General features: G+C 43.3%; 1 protein-coding gene across 4 annotated transcripts in view; it reads left to right on the forward strand.

The window, feature by feature from the left end:
* The window catches only part of LOC112225931 (insulin-like growth factor 2 mRNA-binding protein 1), a 57,513-nt gene extending 43,116 nt beyond the window's left edge, over positions 1-14,397 (forward strand). The window contains exons 1-14 of one of the 4 annotated variants that reach the window (XM_024390071.2): positions 714-754; positions 1,066-1,114; positions 2,268-2,319; positions 3,066-3,129; positions 4,744-5,031; positions 5,350-5,484; positions 5,694-5,816; positions 6,216-6,351; positions 6,570-6,686; positions 6,912-7,028; positions 7,421-7,495; positions 7,822-7,953; positions 8,174-8,287; positions 8,454-14,397. In XM_024390071.2, the coding sequence (XP_024245839.1) occupies positions 753-754; positions 1,066-1,114; positions 2,268-2,319; positions 3,066-3,129; positions 4,744-5,031; positions 5,350-5,484; positions 5,694-5,816; positions 6,216-6,351; positions 6,570-6,686; positions 6,912-7,028; positions 7,421-7,495; positions 7,822-7,953; positions 8,174-8,287; positions 8,454-8,621 (1,572 nt within the window). In that variant the 5' untranslated portion in view covers positions 714-752 and the 3' untranslated portion in view covers positions 8,622-14,397. Of the gene's footprint in view, positions 1-713; positions 755-1,065; positions 1,115-2,267; positions 2,320-3,065; positions 3,130-4,743; positions 5,032-5,349; positions 5,485-5,693; positions 5,817-6,215; positions 6,352-6,569; positions 6,687-6,911; positions 7,029-7,420; positions 7,496-7,821; positions 7,954-8,173; positions 8,288-8,453 lie in introns of those variants that run through there. The other 3 variants (XM_024390070.2, XM_024390068.2, XM_024390069.2) reach the window with 3 other exon arrangements.
* The last annotated feature ends 445 nt before the right edge of the window (positions 14,398-14,842 follow it).

Below are 14,842 nucleotides of genomic sequence, written 5' to 3' on the forward strand. Positions count from 1 at the left end.
TTTCAGAATTGGATGGTTAATTAAGTGATAATGCCCGAGAAGCTGGTGTTTGGAGGCTATATTGGCACGGGTGTTGTTATTACCAATATATCCTCCAAACACCAGCTTCGAGGGTACTATCACTTTTATACAAAGGGTTACCAACACATTCAAATAATGATTTACATATTTTCCATAAAAACATAATTTTTATGAATTTAGTCATACTATTTCATACTTCCACAAGATATAGTCCCGACACAAATCTGGGGTTGTTACTCAAGCCGGCTGGTCGGCTGGTGGTTCGGTTGCCAGAGACGCAACCCAGCCATTCGTTCTAAATGTCCATTGTCATACTGGCTGGCAACGTTCTTATCCCGTGCTTGCTAGCTAGCTGACTACGGCTAACTGACAGTCACGTTAAAAAGTGCGGCCAGAATAACAGCAAAGTAACTGCATTTGCATTTGTTTAAGCTGTTTTCTAGTGACAGTTGTTTGGATACATACATAGCAATGTGCTAATGAGGCACGATTTCGCCTGGCATAAAAAAAAACGTGTTCACTCGTCAGGACACTTGTTCAGCGGAGCTAGACAACAACGCAGCTAACACAATCACTTCAAACTATAAAGACTGCAAACCAGCTGCACTTCATTTGACCTTATTTCAATTGACGGTTGTTAATATCCATCAAAATGATGCCAGCTGATTCATGATTTCGACTGGCTGAGAAACGCTGCCTGCTTGTCTGTCTTGTCCGCTGTTGAAAACTAAATGTTAGTCTAAAAGAAATGTGAGATAATGTCTAGATGCTTTTTATAGTGGAGATCAAGTTTATAAATTGCCTGGCTGGGGAGATGAGACAGTGGATTGCACAGTCAGATGGAACAGAGTAAATAGGCATTTTAACATCATAGATTTAGCCGGTGGTAACTTGTGGAATAGACACCGGCTGGGATGCGGTTTTAACCAATCAGCATTCAGGATTAGACCCACACACATGAAGTATGTAAATGTTTTACGTCCATGTTTGAGTTTAATATTTTCAAATAGTATTTCTCTATTTCTCTCTTTCACTCTCTTTTAGGACCAGGAAACTCCAGATCAGAAACATTCCTCCACACCTGCAGTGGGAGGTGAGTGCCCCTGGTTTGACCATAACATAGTTTCACCATATCAAAATGTATCAATGGGTCCGTTAGTGTCTCTCAATCAGTTTTAGATGGAAAAGCATAGGTTAGTCCCTACTACAACATAGGTAAGTAATCAGGAAAAATCTGTTCAGAACATGATGTTCTGTGTAGCCATCTGAGATGTGAGTGAGTTAGGGTAGTAAAAAGGCATTTAGATTGACTATGGCTGCGGACATGATTGTGTGTGTTCGTATGTGTATTTGTGTCTTTATTGTGGGGCGGCTTTATTTTGGGGGCTGCAGGTAGCCTAGTGGTTAGAGCATTGGGCTAGTAACCAAAAGGCTGCTAGATTGAATCCTCGAGCTGACAAGGTAAAAATCTGTTGTTCTGCCCCTGAACAAGTCAGTTAACCCACTGTTCCTAGGCCGTCATTGTAAATAAGAATTTGTTCTTAACTGACTTGCCTAGTTAAATAAAGGTTTAAAAATAAATGGTGGGTGTGGGTGTTGAGCGGCGCACGCTACCGCTGACAGCTGGACGAAGACGGGCCACATGTCTCTGCTAAGGCGGGGGGGGGCTCTTTCGCTTTCTCTCTCGCTCTCCACTCCGTCCTGCCAGTGCTCGCGTGCAACGCAGTATGTGCTTCCCTAGCTGGCCACACGAGGGTAACGTTTCTCCATCCATGTTATAGCCCTGAACATGAGCCTGAAGGAGTTTAAAAAAAATAGGCCCAATGTCAGACTAAGAAACCATGTTGAAGACACAATTCTAACTCATTACATCAGAGCAGTCAAACCAAGCTTCTGGATGGCCAGATATGCCTTTTATCCAAGCGTCATACCAGTGCATAAATTATACATATGGGTGGTCCCGGGAATCAAATCCACTATCCTGGCATTGCAAGCACCATGCTCTACCAACTGAGCCACACAGGACATCAGTGTCTGATTTAGACCAGGGAAGTGTCTCTCTCCAGTCAGTAACACTAATCAATGAAGTGGGAGGTTGAAATGATGCAGACACTTTGGCCCTTGAGGACTGGAACTGCTTTACACTGATGTAGGAAGTGAGACAAATAGGAGAACATTGGAGAAACTCGGTTTAGGTGGAAATGTCGAAACACAACTATAATGAAATTGTGTTCTCCCCTCCCAAGGTGCTGGATGGTCTGCTGGCCCAATATGGGACTGTTGAGAACTGCGAACAAGGTAAGATACTGAAGTTACCTCTGGGGAAAAAATAAAGTTATTCTGTTCTATTCATAGCCGGTCAGACTTCGCTCTGAACATCGGATCTACAAATCCAATGATAAGGCTTCCTTTACACACTCACTGGGCAAGATTATAAGGAGATTCACAGTATTCTTTGCACTTTGCACAATGCTTTTGCACTACAAAAATGTCACTCACTCTTTTCTGTCGAGTCCTGACCGGATCTGCTTTCCCTATCCATCTGAGCTACAAAACAAAAGCATATTCATAAAGCGTCTCAAAATAGGAGTGCTGATCTAGGATCAGGTCCTACCTGTCCAGGTAATCTTAATCATTAAGAGGCAAAACTGATTTTAGATCAGCACTCCTACTCTGAGGCGCTTTATGAATAAGGGGCGTGATCAGAGTTCTGAGAGTCCTTCTGTCGTCCAAGCACCTCCCTTTGTGAATGCAGCTCATTAAGAAATAGCTTGAGTATACCAGTCTACAGGACACCCCGCAAGAGTGAAGTCTTTATGTCAGTGGTAAATCGCTGCTTCTCAGTCCTTCTCTGTCAGCGAATCAGATTTGATCAATGGGATATCCCATGCTCTGTCGTAGGTCAATCAATATCATTAACTCTCAGGAAATGGGTCTGACAAGGAGGTGGGTTTATATCCTCTGACTTATGCAATCTCCCCTCCTCCCTCTCTCTCTCTCTCTCCTCCCCTCTCCTCCCCTCTCACTCTGGCTCCTTTTCTTAGTGAACACAGACAGTGAGACTGCGGTGGTCAACGTCACATATGGAACTCGGGAACATGCCAGACAGTAAGTCTCCTATAGTGCATGATTTTTTCTACATCTCTACTTCCAAATGTACCCAGTCCATATCCTTTCACACCTTGCTTATCTGGATGTGTTTGTGTCCATATAATATATGCCATTTAGCAGACTCATTTATCCAAAGGGACAGTCATGAGTGCATACATTTTACAAAGGGCTGGTCCCAGAAATCAAACCCACTATCCCGGCATTGCAAGCGCCATGCTCTGCCAACTGAGCTATGGAGGACCATATGAATGAAGCGTATAGGGCTAAATTACACTACCATTCAAAAGTTTGGGGTCACTTAGAATTTTCCTTGTTTTTGAAAGAAAAGCCATTTTTTTGTCCATTATAACAACATCAAATTGATCAGAAATACAGCGTAGACATTGTTAATGTTGTAAATGACTATTGTAGCTGGAACCGGCTGATTTTTAATGGAATATCTACATAGGCGTACAGAGGCCCATTATCAGCAACCATCACTCCTGTGTTCCAATGACACGTTGTGTTAGCTAATCCAAGTGCATCATTTTAAAAGGCTAATTGATCATTAGAAACCCCTTTTGCAATTATGTTAGCACAGCTGAAAATTGTTGTGCTGCTTAAAGAAGCAATAAAACTGGCCTTCTTTAGACTAGTTGAGTATCTGGAGCCTCAGAATGTGTGGGTTTGATTACAGGCTCAAAATGGCTAGAAATAAAGAACTTTCTTCTGAAAGTCATCAGTCTATTCTTGTTCTGAGAAATGAAGACTATCCCATGTGAGAAATTGCCAAGAAACGGAAGATCTCGTACAACACTGTGTACAACTCCCTTCACAGAACAGTGTAAACCGTCTCTAACCAGAATAGAAAGATAATCATCCCCAGCTTACAATTGGCTCATTCATCCCCCCTCCTCTCCCCTAACTATTACCCAGGTCGTTACTGTAAATGAATACATATTCTCAGTCAACTTACCTGGTAAAATAAAAAAAATACAGAATTACAGTTGACCAGGGCAGCTAAAGCGGGGCAGAAATTTGATGAACTGACTTGTTGGAAACGTGGCATCCTATGACGGTACCACGTTAAAAGACACTGAGCTCTTCAGTGAGGCCATTCTATAGGCAATGTTTGTCTATGGCAATAGCATGGCTGTATGCTTGATTTTATACACCTGTCAGCAACGGGTGTGTCTGAAATCCACTCATTTGAAAGGGTGTCCACATACTTTTGTATATATGGTGTGCATATCACTCGCTTGACCTCTAGTGGTATGATAGTAGGACTGCAGTTGGGGATTGCTCTGCCCCGCAACATGAAAAATGATCAAAGATATTAAAGATGAACTTACACACATGCAGCCGATGAATTTGGCCATAGTAGAAGGTTTCACTTAAGAAAAGCATTGTTTTGAGACATTTGGCTTTCGAGGTCCAGGTAAAAAACATTTGGGGAGTAAAAACAGATCGTCATTATAGAAAGCTATTCAGAAAACCTCATGGGTGAAAGACACAAACCACGGGAACTCTTTCCTTCTCTTTCGTCATCCTTACAAATGACCATTTCTAGTTTTGCTGATATTGTTGATGTATAATTAAATGTGAAATCTAACATCTACCCGTTTCTCCCAGGGCTATCCAGAAGCTGAACGGCTACGAGTTTGAGAACAATTCCTTGCGTGTCTCCTACATCCCAGATGAGACGTCGGATGTCGACTCCCAACACGGCCCAGACAATAGTCGTCGCCCCAGTTACGGGCCCCGCGGCCCCCGTGGCGGTTCCCCGGGCTCAGGCATGCCCTCAAAACACCAGCACGCCGACATCCCCCTCCGACTCCTGGTGCCCACCCAATACGTGGGGGCCATCATCGGCAAGGAGGGTGCCACCATCCGCAACATCACCAAACAAACCCAGAGCAAGTAAGTACCAATATGAGTTGACCAATATAGTAGTAACAGTGCCAGTGAACCAGATCAAGTGAGTGCAAGTCAGGCCATACCGGTGACTTGTTGCTAGAATAGACAGAGCAAAGCCATTACTGAAATGAAGCTTTACTACATCCCATCTTTGTTATTAAGGCTTTGAAAGTGATTATGAAAATGTACTGGGAGCGTTGCACAAACCCAAAGGGCTTTCGATTGAATTTGAACAAACCAAAAGTGCCCAGCCCACCTGCTTGTGAACACAACACTGTATGGCCAAACGGACTGTCCTGCGTTTTCTGTCCCTGCTGCTAGAATCGACGTCCATCGCAAAGAGAATGCCGGCGCAGCTGAGAAGCCAATCAGCATCCACTCCACCCCCGAGGGCTGCTCCTCTGCCTGCCGTTTGATCCTGGACATCATGCAACAGGAGGCTAAGGACACCAAGACGTGAGTGCAGTGTCCATGAAGCAGCTGTCAAACCTGCACAGTGTGACAACTTTAAAGTGACCCTCCAGCTATTTCGTAACTTTTCCCATAAAGAAAAACGGCATCTCCGATTGTGGTAGGGGTGGACGTTTATGCATGCAGTTAGGAAACGGTACATTTGATTTTCTTCTGTGTTTAATCTCATACTGTGTTCTCCTTGTCCTCTCAAGTGCTGAAGAAGTACCCCTGAAGATCCTGGCTCACAATAACTTTGTCGGCCGACTGATCGGCAAGGAGGGGCGCAACCTGAAGAAAGTGGAGCAGGACACCGACACCAAGATCACAATCTCCCCGTTAGTCACACACATCTAAAAACATACAAACACATCAACACTCATCATGAAACACACGGGTCCCTGGGTATGTTTATGTAGAGCTGCCATGGTCAATTAGGAAAGATCATGCACCGTGTGATGGAAACATATGACTATATCCAATGACTGATTAAATGTACTGACTTGTTTCTTCATTATTGTAGTCTCCAGTGATCAACTGTGGTTGATTAACAACGTTCCTTGTTATTTTTCTCCCTCTGCTCCTCTCCCCATCACCTTTCTGCTTCTTATTTCTCATTCTACCTGCTCTTCCTGTTTCTTATCGTTCTCCTTTTCCACCTGACCTCTCCCTCTTTCCTATTCTTCTCTTTCACCTCTCCCACCCTGTCTCTTCCTTCCCTCCACTCCTGTCTGAAGACTCCAGGACCTGACTGTGTACAACCCAGAGAGGACCATCACAGTGAAGGGATCCATCGAGGCCTGTTGTCTGGCCGAGACAGAGATCATGAAGAAAGTGCGCGAGGCCTATGACAATGACATGGCCGCCATGAATGTGAGTCAATGCTCAATAAAGTTACTGGCCTCCAATTCTCTTGAAAACACAATGGTCTCTCACATAGATCTTTCTCCTGCCCCTGGCACTTTAGGTTTCCACCTGTATTTGTTGACTTTCGTAGGGAGAAACGCACATGCAGTCATTGTCACATGCACTCAAACTATCATGCACTCTCAGATCAGTTCCTTTGGCACTTACCTGCTTCTTGTCTCCAGCAACAGACTCATCTGATTCCCGGACTGAACCTTGGAGCGCTTGGACTTTTCCCCCCTTCTGGTTCCATGCCCCCTCCCCCATCAGGCAACTCTGCATCCCCCTACGGCTCTTTTGGGGTGAGTGCACAGGCTTCTATCTAAGCCCGTTGGGTTCCAGTCATTGAGCTTTAGTTGAGTTAGCTGTGTTTGCAAACGCTGATGCTAGCTTTCACAAACATGACCTCGGTCTGCCTCAGGGTTGGGTTGTGGTGTGGTAATAACCTCTAGATCAGCGGGATCAGATATTGGTTGGGCTGTGGTCATGTAGTGACACAGTTGTAACTGTTTCATGTCACCCTACAGGCCCCTGAGCAGGAGACAGTCCATGTGTACATCCCGGCCCAGGCGGTAGGAGCTATTATTGGCAAGAAGGGACAGCATATAAAACAGCTGAGCCGCTTCGCTGGAGCATCAATCAAGGTGAGAGATTTACTGGTACACACAGACATTCACTCACACACGGAAATTGGTCAATGAGGAAAGCTAATTCACCGAGCGGGATGTAAATAGTGCATTTCATCACCGCTCTGAAACTGATTTGAGAAAAACAATTATTTTTTTGAGACACCTATACTTGTACATATCATGTCTCTGTAAAGGACGTCACACTGCTTGCTTAGCGAGTACCACTTCCTTCTGATTCGGCCCATACCTGCCTCAAACTAGGGACCTCTGCTTCGCTAGCACACGTGACCGCCCTCCTTAAACGTCTTGCCGGTCGGCGCCATGTGAAGTAAGTTTCGCACATCCCCATGTGCCATAGACGTCTATCTATGTGGTTTAAGTTGACCTTCATATCTTTTCCCCTCCAGATTGCCCCAGCGGAGGCTCCTGACTCCAAGATGCGAATGGTCATTGTAACTGGCCCACCTGAGGCCCAGTTCAAGGTACAGTAGAATGGGAGCATGATCAGACACTCTTTTTCAGCCCCTGTTTGTCATAGTGTTCATATCAGTGTCCAGAACTGGGAGCCTTCTTCTTGTTGTTTGCATCTTTCTTTGTGTGTGGTCTCTGCTTGCCTGTCCTGCCTTCTCTTCCTCCATCCATTTCCTCTTCTCCAACCTGTATTATCCTACTTTTAGCCTTACACTCTTCCTCTCCTTCGTACTCTCTTTCTTCCCCTCCAAATCCCTGTTGAAGTCACATGTCAAGCCATAGGGTGTAGTTACTTTTCGATGTCAAACTGACGTTTGACTCTTTGTCGCCACATCAGGCTCAGGGCAGGATTTATGGTAAACTGAAGGAGGAAAACTTCTTTGGGCCAAAGGAGGAAGTGAAGCTGGAGACACACATCAAGGTAGCTGCTGCCGCTGCCGGCCGAGTCATCGGGAAAGGCGGAAAGACGGTGAGTGTAAAGGGTCTTCTCTGAGTCCTTCTCAAGTTCCAACCCGTTCTCTTTTTGGCATAGCTTGTACCCTTTATTACAGTCAATTCTGATCCTATATTTCCTTGTGGCTATCCTCTCCTGAGCTAGAACAACTGGGCATAGGACCACGACTCGCTATAAAGAGTCATGTTAGTTTTAACTAAGTGCAAATCACTAACAAAACATTCTTATTCCTCAGGTGAATGAGCTACAGAACCTCACTGCAGCTGAAGTGGTGGTCCCTCGCGAACAGACCCCCGACGAGAATGACCAGGTTATTGTCAAGATCATCGGCCACTTCTACGCAAGCCAGGTGAGGATCTCCTAGTCCTCACTCTCTTTCATAAGCTGCCTATAGATATAGAACCTACCGAGATTTGAAGAGGCCCCAACCTCTCCTCATCATTTCCATCAACAGTTTCTCCAGTACTCTTCTGTCTCCTCACTTGCTCACTCATATGTTGTTGTCTCTCTTGCAGTTGGCCCAAAGGAAGATCAGGGACATTCTTACACAGGTCAGGCAGCAGCAGAAGGGAGGCATGGGGGAGCGCCAGGGGGAGCGCCAGGGGCCACACCCCGGCCCGGTCTTGTCTGAGATGGGGCCCTCCCAGGGACTGGCACAGGAGCCCCGGCCTCAGAGAAAGTGACGGGGCAGAGGGACCTTACCGGATGGACAGACAGAAAAACGGACGGGGGATAGATGAACAGACGGATAAAAGAGAGCGACACACGGACCCAGCGATAGACAGGGAGAGATGCGAGTCAAACTGAGTCGGAGAGAGGAAACGCCTGAGAGATGACAAAGTTTAGAGAGGGGAAAAAAGAGGGGGAAAGTAAACTTAGAGAAAACAGAGACCAGATGCCAGGCCAGAGCGACTGACTAGGAATGGTGAGTTGTTTGGAGGATGTGGCAGGTAGAGGCCTCCTTTTGTGTTTCAGAGAGGGTCTCTCTCACACCAATGGGGGGCATTTGGTTCTCCTCATATGGAGAGCGACTACTCTCCCTGATCACACTTGGATGTGCCAGCCTACTTGATACTAAACCCACACTGAGCTCTTAACCATCTCCAGCCAGTCCTATATTTTAAGGGTGTTTTTTTTTTTTAAGATAAAGATATATGTATAGAAATGTTTATTCAGAGGTATTATTAATAGAATGCAGTGATCGGGAACCGGGAGAGGGGGCGGGGAAGCCATTGCAGTGAGGGCGGGGTCATGGATAAGGTGACCCTTCGTCAGCCAATGAAAGTTCAGCAGAGGGGCCGCAGTTGTTAACACTGCTCTTTGACTCCTTCGTAGAAAACTACGAAGGAAAAAAAAATATGAGGTTGTAAATAGAATCTTCATGAAATGTAATGAAATGCTGCCCTCGATCGCCTTGCCTTTTGGGGTCACCTCGAGACTCAGGTCTGCCTCGTTTCCAAGGCACTGTTTGTTCCTGAGGTCCCGATAGGCGTCTGGTGGTCAGAGCAGTGAGAGATCAGTAAGTGCGTGGAGGCCGCGGCTAGTCCTGCAGTTCTATTGCAGAGGCTTAGCTCCGAGACGCGGACGAGAACGACCGTTAACTAGCTAGCCATGCTCGCTGGCGAGCGGCCCACGCCTAAACGGCATATTTTATATATATTATATATATATGATATGTGAGTTAACCCGGTCCCTCGGGAGAATGAATTGAGGGCAAGGAGAAATACTGTGGACAGTTGAGCCAGATATGTAGCAGTCCTGCAATGACTGACAGAGAAGAGGTCTTATTTGATTTTGCTCATTGCCTTTTTCATGCTCAGACCCAATTTACACCAAAACCGGTTCTTTGGAATCTCCTGTGTGTTCTGGATTTTGTTTTATTGGATCTACAAAAACGTCAAAAAATAAATCCATTGGTTAATTTGATACCAAGCAGGATTGAACCCATACTTACTGTGGTCACAAACTAGTTAGGAGACCAGATGGAATCAAAAACAGTACACACAGCGGTCTTTGAGGACCACGACTGCATGGGTCAGGTGAGTTGATCCACAGTCCTTTCCTCTAGATGGAAAGGTAATAACAGTTAGTGGGGAATGGCTTCTTCTCGCTCTCTCTCCCCTCCGCTGAAGGCCTGCTGGTGACGCTTCCAGACCCCACCTAATGAAGGAGGGGTAGAAGCATGGGGTGCTCTCACCGTTACTAGAAAAGATTAGATAAAATGAAATAAAAAATAAAAACCTACCTCAGGGTATTGTTACCTCAGTATTCCTAACTTCTTTTTTTTTGCTTGCTGGTGTTTTATATAAAGCTGATAGTCCTGAATATTTTTTATTTTTTTAAGGAAAGAAAAAAACTTTTTTTAGGTTGTCTTGTTGCTTTGGTTATTTTTTTCTGTTTTTTTTTTGTGTGACTTTTATTTTGAAAATCAGAATGACCCAGAGGTGATGCCCCAGAAGAAAAAGTGAAATCAGCCAACAATGGCCAGGTGATAGAGGACCATGTCATGTGTTGTCATGCCTGCTTTGGGGGCAGCCTCTGGCTCTTCTGAAGTATGATTGGAGCATTCGGTCTTTAAAATCAGAGTATTGGCCAATGGGGAATGGCGCTGTTAGTCAAGAGGGTCTCTGGGCACATTTTGGTCCATACCACACCATGGGTGTGGGTTATGATCAGGTCCCGGTAATTATGTTTTTGACATGGTCAAAAGGTTATTTATGATTATATATGTTTGTCATACAAGCTATCATTTGTTTTACTGCTGAACTAGAATACTGACAGCATGACAGGACAGGTTTTTGAGGCAGAATTCCCATGATATGACTTTGACCACTGTGTATCCGAGGCCCTCTTGTCTGTTTCATGATGACATCATCTTAATGCGCAGAATGTTTACTTACATGTTGCAGTCCATCTTTTGTGCTGTGCCAGAGAAATGTTGATGTAAGACTGAAGGGCGTTCGATCTGTCCCCTTACTCTGAAAACACTGAATGTGAATATTTATTAGCTCTGTGCACTGACCAATAAGCCTCAGCCCTCCCCATTTCTCATGATCTTGATCTGTGAGTGTGATTGTGTGTGGGTTTGGGTGTGTTAGTGTTTTTTATTTTTTTAAAAATTGGTTTTAAGTGTTACATTTTTTTTGTGGGGGAAGTGGTGGGGTGTAAAAAAAAAGCAGAAAAAAGTAGAAAGAGAACCTATGGACTCGGTTGGTCTTTCAACAGACAGAGGGGTGTTCAAAAACCTTTTAAAAATGGGAGCAAAAAACAAGGAAGTTGAAAAAAATGCATAAAATAAATAGATTCAACCTGTTCATAAGATGTAAAAGGAAACCTATCACCAGACTTTTGTATTTTTTGAAATAACTATGGAGGGAAAATGATGAAGGAATGATGGAAAAGCCGAAGAGTAAAAACTTCCAGGTCACTGATTGACACTGCCAGATAGCATCATTTCCACAGCCTGAGCTACTCATTTAATACATCCAGTAGACTGGCCAGCGGCTTTGAAACATACTTTCTTACCATCGACAGGTGAAAGTCTATTCTACTGTTTATGCTTCCATTTTTTTTTTTTTCAAGAGACGGGCAACTTCTTGTTTTGCCATGGCAAGAGCTGACTTGACATGTTTAGAGGTCTCCTTGGCAACGAGCATATGACTCCATCATCATGTGGGGTACAAATGCTCCTCAGAAGTTTCAGTCTCTAGATATACCCATAAAGCTCTGTTCACAAACACCAAGACACACTATTTTGGATTATTCAGACTGCAGCCATTTTTTTGTATCTTTTTTTTTGTATTCAGCAAGCTTTATTTGGACATGACATCTGGTTAAATACTGTTACACTAATTGAATAATGTAAACAACTAAATATTGAAATGACAGAGAACCTCCAGGGCTTTTTAAAACTTGATGCAATTTAGTAACGGAGGCGTAGACGAGTAACAGGAGATGGGCAAATATTTTGTGAAAAGCGGGGGAGGGACTTATCTACCATGTCAGAGACTGACAGACAAATAGCGTACCCCTGTTTGACATACAGGAATTGCCTATTTATGTTTGGTCACTGGAAATGCAACTGTATACCATAGTCCAGTCAAAGTAGACTTAACATCACACACTTAACCTCCTCCCCCCTAGTCTTCTTTCACTATTTCACCACCCTGGTTTAAGATCCTTCTACTCACACTCTTACTACCAGGATTTTATTTGTACTTTTCTGTACTTCACAGGACTAGGAGGACCTTATTTTAAATAATTTCATTTTGGGGAGTTGAGGGCAACTACAGAGTCCTCCACCCTCTCTTACGCTGGCCTCGATTGTGTTCGTTTTCTCACTTCTGTTCAGACGTTTCTAGATGTATTACATATACTTTTTTTCAATTTGTTTCCGTTGCTTTAGTTTGGAAAAATTGTTGATTACATTTTTTTCTGATCATGTTTTTTAATGCACAGGACTCTTAAACAGCTACTAAATAAATACAAAATACTAACATGTAACGCATTACATGATGTAAGTAATAACTGTGCCAAACACAAGTTTTTGTACTCAAAAAGAGAAAGAATAAGAATTTTTGGTTTTATCTGTAATGGATGACACCTGGTCTGTTCACTGAGTGGCTTACTCTTCAGCCCTCACACTTTGAAGCACTATAACATGAAATCCATGCTCGTTGTCTGTGGCAAAGCGAATGGCTCACTATTGTGTCCACAAACAAAATTCCTCTCATGTCTGAACTGAAGTCCATTTTTATGCAATTTGAGTGATATGTTGACAAGCTATATTCATGGTCAACATTTGGCATGTGGACTGTTGATTATCCACTTACAAAACAAACCCACAACAATATGACAACTCTTTTGAAACTTCCCATCAAAGCTTGTAACTTTCGCATATTGATGACAGATTCAATGATGGCTATGATTATTGAAACAAAGATGCACACCGCAATGGTTTTTTCCTCATTGGTAGACTCTGGTCTTCACTTAAACGAAACATCATAGATGGGTGCTACAAAGATGAAACAAACCTCACACATAACTGGGAACGCTACCTCAAGACTTAGCCATAAGATTGTTTTTTTTTATCAACCAGACAAGAGCAAACAGTGCATGTTACAGTATTTTCTTTCATTCACTTTCATTCATTTTGTTTATTTTCATTTTACCTCTCCGGCTTATTGTTGGGACTGTAAAAATAAAAAATAAATACAGAGGGTGAAGTGGGGTGCAGGAGCAGGGAGGGAGAGGACTATGTGTGGGGAGTGACTGGGTTTATTATGGGCATCCCCATAAGGCCTGGGACATGTTGGTTTGAGTGATAAGGTGGCACTGAGGATTGGAACAAAGTGAATACATGGGAAACTAAACCCTTTGTGGCTCTTCTGGTGGAGCAGGGTTATTCGGTCTCTCTTGAATGAGAACCCGAGGGCCCTGAAATTGCTTCTGTCCCTCAGTAGATACACCACAATCTGTGCCTGTTCCACATTTCTCCGTGTTCCCTTCGGATAACCAGCTCCCCCATGGGCCCTCACCTTGGGGCCCTGAGACCCAGTGTCCCACCCTCCTCCTCCCACAGTCCTCCTCTAGCTCTGCCCCTCTTCCACCATCTCTCCCTTTGTCTTCACTTCCAGAATCAAGGGGCACGATACCTGTAACCCTGTAAAAAATAATTGATCTACCTCTTCAGAAAAAAATAGGTAAAAGGTCAAATTAAAAAAGGAAACAAAAAGTTTAACATTTGAAAATGCTGAAATAAAAAGTAAGTAAATGAATAAATAACTAGGTAGCGGCATCTCCATATACTGCAGTTCAGTCTATTAAAGAAAAATAACTTTAAATTCTTCCAAAGATGATTTTGTTTTCTCTGTTGTTAGAAGTTGTTTTGAAAAGATTATGAAATGGAAAAATTCAAGGGGAGAGATAAACTTAAGTATTTTTTCTCTCCAAAAAAACAAGATAAACAAGATTTAATTATCCAGTCGCATTTTTGTTCTTCATTAGACTTATGTTTTTAGCCTCAAAATTCTTCATCTTTTTTTTTTGTTTGATTTATTTTCTGATTGCTTTTTCAAATGACATAGGATTGTATTTCTTGTGTTTGGATGCATTAGGATTCTCTGTGAACTGCAACACAATAACACTCAGTGACTCCTTTTCAGAGCAGCATGATGTCTAAACGATTGAATTGTTTATTTTAATTTTCAATGATTCATTTGAAAAGAAAGGACCTGTTTAGCTGGTCAGTCTCCGGAGGAGCTGGAGGAGGAGGACATGTAGAGCGACAGGCCCATCTATCGGGCTCTGCTCTGCTGCCAGCCCTCCTCCACCTCTGGGGACTTGGCCTTTCAACTTCTGCCTGCCTGGTTTCTTTAGTTCTCATCAAGACTTGTTTTAAACTCCTTGTAAACAAAACAGAGCATAGATATGTGTTATTAAAAGACGAGAAAACCGGAACCCGCTTCTGTCTTGTTTTCTGTGTTGTCTTTTAACTCTATACAGTGCCTCCACCAGTGCCTTCTTCACCCACTGTGGTCTTTACAGAAAAACTACAATTTAACCACAGAACTAGAACAATGTATTATATTTCCATGAGTGGAACACTGTATCATGTCACATCAGTTATCTCGATCTAGAGTTTGAAATTCCAATCAAAGATATCGATTATGAGTCTAGGAACTCCATGACTATATCTGCATTTTCTGCAAATATTTGCAAAGAGGATGCACTTTAGGTATTGAAATTTCTTAGAAGCAACCTCAAACACTGATATTAACAAATATACTTAAGCCTATATCTGGAGACACTCAGCAGGAGTTTACCAAAATTCTTTACTTTCTGAGGAAATTACACAGAATAATTGTATCATGGGTACACACTTGGCTAGATCAAGGTCCTGTAT

Source organism: Oncorhynchus tshawytscha, linkage group LG27 (assembly GCF_018296145.1).
Source record: "Oncorhynchus tshawytscha isolate Ot180627B linkage group LG27, Otsh_v2.0, whole genome shotgun sequence".
NCBI classification, from domain to species: domain Eukaryota; kingdom Metazoa; phylum Chordata; class Actinopteri; order Salmoniformes; family Salmonidae; genus Oncorhynchus; species Oncorhynchus tshawytscha.